This window comes from Chaetura pelagica, unplaced genomic scaffold (assembly GCF_000747805.2).
Source record: "Chaetura pelagica isolate M959 unplaced genomic scaffold, ChaPel_1.0 scaffold526, whole genome shotgun sequence".
Lineage (NCBI taxonomy): Eukaryota > Metazoa > Chordata > Aves > Apodiformes > Apodidae > Chaetura > Chaetura pelagica.
The window spans coordinates 255595-260313 of record NW_009953500.1 but is presented as its reverse complement, the minus strand read 5'-3'; the positions used below and the strand labels follow the sequence as shown (position 1 = coordinate 260313).

The window sequence follows — 4719 nt, the reverse complement described above, 5'->3', positions numbered from 1 at the left end:
CTCTCTAGAAAAAAAAAAAAAAAACAACAGAAAAGGCAAGAGTGAATTGCCCTCCCTGGTTTTCCTGGTTCCACGAAGTTTCGGATCTAATAATGTCTCCATGTTGCTTCAATTGTCTCTCCAGAGGCCCAGCTGGGCCTGCCCCTGGGGCTGCAGGAGGGGAAGTAGAGCCCAGCCAAGGCATCCAACACAGCATGTTCCCTACATTCTCTATCTCCAACTACTGTCTCCTGGCTAGAAAGACTAATAGAACTGGCTCCTCTTATTCTCAAAGCTGTGGCATAATCTGCTTAAGGAGTTTTTTCTCATGGGATAAAAGGTGACTTCTGTTTAAGGCTTCAAAGCAGCATTTAGTGGAAAATGGGTCCCTTTCCTGCCTCCTGGTGGCAGAACATCAATTTCCTGCATCCATCCCATGTAAATTTGGACACAAAATGAGGTGATAAACTTTGGTGGATAGCCAAGAGGGGCTGCTAACCACTGAGACCCTCCTAAAATCACAGTGGTCTGAAGGCCCTTATGTTCCCACTGATTGTAGAGAGATCCCACACTCTTCTTAACTGTAGTATCCCAGGTACTTGCTCTGGTTTCACATCCAGATCCCAAGGCTGAACAAGGCATTTGGGACCATCTATTTAGAGGGCCTGTTACTGCTCACATCACCTTTTGTTAACTATGGGATGAACTGATCTGGGCTGGCAATGGAGAGCCCTTTTAAATTTGAATGGATGGGTGATTAGCCAGCCAACTTGATCCTTGTCCAGACAGTTTTCCAGATAAAACAGCGTTGAACCATGGAGTAAGTTGGTGATGCTGATGTGTTCTATTTCCATTGCAACTGCATGGTACCAAGCCCAGCTGTGAATCAGGGCTCCCTTCTGGGAAGTGCAGGTGGGAAAATACGACTCTTGCCATGCAGTTCAGAGAAAGCTGGGTCTTCTGAAGGTCTAGGATTGCTTGTTTGTGCTCACACTCTGGCCAGCACAACCTCTAGGCTTTTGTATCAGGTAGCTAGATAAGAGATGAGAGACCTTTTCTTTTCTCCTGGGTCTGCTTTGTGTTTGTACCCAGGGCACTGGTTAAACACTTTCTGCCTCTCACATGCAATGGCATAGTAATTTGTTTCCTGAAAATCCTCTTGTCATTGAGTCTGACAGTTCTCCTTTAGGAGATGTGGGCTTCTCCATCTCCTCTGAGGCAGTGTAGCTGCCAAAGTCCATCTCAGTCCATCTGGACAGAAAACTCTTAGCTGGCATTCTCCTCCCATCTGCATGGGTGAAAGAAATGTCAGGCAAGGAAAAACAAGAACTCCTTTGGTCTGTCAGTTCACGTGAAGGGAGGAGAAAGCCTGAACTGTGTATCTGCCCTTCACATGTATTGGATGCCCTGCAGAATTACCCATTGCACAGTAGTAGAAAGTGTTGCCAAACGGGTCACTATCAATTCACTGCAGAGCAGCTGACCCACCAGCAGAGGAAATGGGAGGAGATGAGGAACGGTGCTTGAGCTGAGAAAAAGGCACAGTCTGCCCTGTCTGAAGGGGAAGGAGGTTTGAACTCTAAGTTACATGAGCTTTATGCACAAGGGAATGAGGAGGTATGTGCTGAGTACAGCTACCTGCCGTGCTAGCTCAGGGTCAGCTCTGGCTCTGGTGTCTGCTCTCCTGGGCTGTGTGTTCTCTGGGCTGCATCTGAGTAGCTTCTGCTCCCACTCCAGTTTGACTGTTTTTCTGAAGGTCAGTGGAGACTTAATTCTGTTTGAAAACAGAGCTCTTGAATTTCAAAGCAACCCTATTACTGGAGAAAAAGCTACCATTTGTCATGGATATGAGCAGTAGCTCATGGACACAGGCTCACTAGAATCATAGAATCATAAAATGGTTTGGGTTGGAAGGGACCTTAAAGACCATCCAGATCCAACCCCCTGCCATGGGCAGGGACACCTCCCACCAGCCCAGGCTGCTCCAAACCCCATCCAACCTGCCCTTCAACACCCCCAGGGATGGGGCAGCCACAGCTTCCCTGGGCAACGTGGGCCAGGCTCTCACCACCCTCACAGGGAAGAATTTCCTCCTCATGTCCAACCTAATGGCACTGCTAATCTATCACCAATAAGAGGTCAAATCTTTGCACAGGATGTCTTACCCTCTTGGACCATGCCTTGGGCATTACCATGAGTACCAGATGGCTTAGTCCTGCAGCCCTGCCCCAGCCTCAAACCCAAAGATTTCTGAGCTCACTGCATCCTCTTGATTGTTCCTAGGGCCATGCTCAGTTGCATTTGGATCAGCAGCACCATAACCTCACTCCTGGGGCATCCAGACAGAGTATCTCTCCACACAAAAACAATTGCAACTTTTTGTTCTCTGGCTGGGATTCCTGGACTGCTGCTTTTTCTTCAGGTTTATTTTATTCTCAACATAAATAAAGAAAACCTATTGCAAGCAATAGTCCGAAACTACTAAGGTTGCATTGCAGGAGATGTGGAACTAGAACAAGGAAAACATTCTCATGGTTGTTTTTTTCTGAGTAGAATTGGTTAACTTGGGTTCAGACTTTCACTCACTCAGCAGGCCTGCCCTACAATATTTACTTAAAATCACAGCAAAGTGCATTAAAACAATGTTAAAGCAGAGAAACCAGCCCACAAAGAGCAAATAGAACCAGGGACACTCTGAGATGAGATGTGCTTATTGAACCAGGCTTTCCTCTGCCCATCACTGGGTGCCCCCTTTCTGGCCAGCACCAGAGGTGCTAGGGTGCACCGTAGTGTTTCTGGTGAGGGGCAAAGTGCCCACCTTGGCACTTTGTTGGGTTTTTTTGTATTTTGTCCTGCACAAGGGATGGAGAACATGTCCCCAGTGCACAGATGCTGATGGCAGTGCACTGTATGGAGCAGTGGTCAAGCTTCTCCTCCCTTTCCCCCATATGTTGTCATGGAACTTGACTGAGAGAGCTTTAACCCTCAGGCAAGGGGCATTGCCACGGACACATTCATGACTGGAATGTGAGTCTCTGTGCTGCCCCAGAGGCTGATTTCTCAAGGAGAGCCTGAGTTGAAGCCTGAGGTTCTTCCTGCTGACAGGCAGCCAGGACTGAGCCATGCAGAGAGGGTTCAGCTGCCACATTGCTCAGAGCAGCCCCGAGGTGATGCTCTCATCTTGAACTTGATGCAGTTCAAGGCCCTGTGAAATCTTTGTTTTCCTTAAACGACCTTTGCTTGCACAAGACAGTGCTCAGCTGTGGGCTGCTCTGCATACTTCATCACTTCAGCAAGGAATCCACTTTCCTCTGCTGAACGGCTGAGGCTCAGACAGATGTTTCTTCATATCCACAGAGCATGATGATATAATTGGCAGAGCTCTTGGAGAGGAGCTCTCTGTATCTCTGTGTGTCAGCCCCTTTGACGCCAGGTCCTCTCATCCCTGTCAAATCCTTCTCCAGCACCTTCTGCCTTTCTGCCAGTACCTCCTTTACTTCACTTTGGATTCCTCTTCTGAGGAGCCTTTGCCCATAGGCTGAGTGCAGCAGGGAGAAGATACAGAGCCATGCAGAGGTTTCAAAATGGTTGTTGCTACCCCAGCAGATCTGCTCCAGCCTGCATGGGCTCAATGCTCCATTTGGCATTTTTTCACCAGGAAAAACATTTACTTTGGGAGAGGAAAGAGGAAAACAGAAAATAAGCTTATGCTCACAAATCCAAAAACAAAGCACAGACTCAGAAATCCTCTGGTGCCTTTTTGGATGATTTCATATCTAGAAGAATGAATCCATAATACAGTAGTGCTGATTCTGACATTTGAGTATTTACAGTGGGATCTTTTGCAGGTGGAACTTGGGAGAAAAAAAACACCCAACAAAAACAAAAGAACAGCTCAAAGGGCAAAGGTTTTGTTTAAAAATGTACAACAAACTGTAGCTTAGCAACGAAGAGTGAGAAAAGCAGTTTATTGGCTTCTCCAGAGAGCCAGGGATATCAAGACACCCTAATGAAGAATGGATGGGTGTCAGGAAAAACTCTGAGCAAGAAACTGTCTTATTTAAAGCAATCTTCCCTTTTGTCTGGTTGGATTATTAGAAATAGGACACTAAAGCTGGGTATTTGAAGGAGAGGCTTCAAAGGTGCCAAGTCCAGATCTCATACTGTTGGAAGTTTCAGACTGAGGTCTGGGCAGAGGCATCTCTAGAGGCAGGGACCACGGGACATGTAGTCAATCAGACACCAGCTCTGAAAACAGGAACACCTCTCACTAGCTCTTGCATCTTTGCTATGACTTGAAGTACTCAATGCTCCGTTTAAACACCCTGGCGTCAAACAGTATGAGAGGGATTTCATCCTCCTTCCCTACCAAAGCTGTTGTTAGGGTGTAACCTCTTGGTCGCTCAGGGCGGGACCTGCTCTTACAAGACTGGTCTCTGAGAGCAGGAGCAGAGCCGTGTGCCCAGGAGCACTCAGCCTGGCTCCCTGACCCAGCCAGGGAGGTGCCTCTGCTGCCCTGCCATTGCCCCCATCAGTAACTGTGCTTTCCCACTTTGTTCTTTTTCAGGGCCGTTGCATCAATTTCACCAGGGTGAAGAACACAGAGACCCCACCCAAATACCCGCTCAACAACGCGTACCCTCCGTCATCTCCCCCTCCAGCTCCCATCTACAACCCCCCACCCCCAGCTCCCATCTACACCCCCCCTCCACCCAGCTCACCCACTCCCCACACCCCATC

The 4719-nt window shown here is 48.1% G+C and overlaps 1 protein-coding gene across 1 annotated transcript in view; it reads left to right on the top strand.

Annotated features, from left to right (window-relative positions):
• ANTXR1 (anthrax toxin receptor 1) overlaps positions 1-4719 on the top strand; it is a 101881-nt gene that overhangs the window by 93493 nt on the left and 3669 nt on the right. Inside the window, exon 18 of the mRNA XM_009999354.1 lies at positions 4547-4719. Within this exon, the coding sequence (XP_009997656.1) occupies positions 4547-4719 (173 nt within the window). The remainder of the gene's footprint in view (positions 1-4546) is intronic.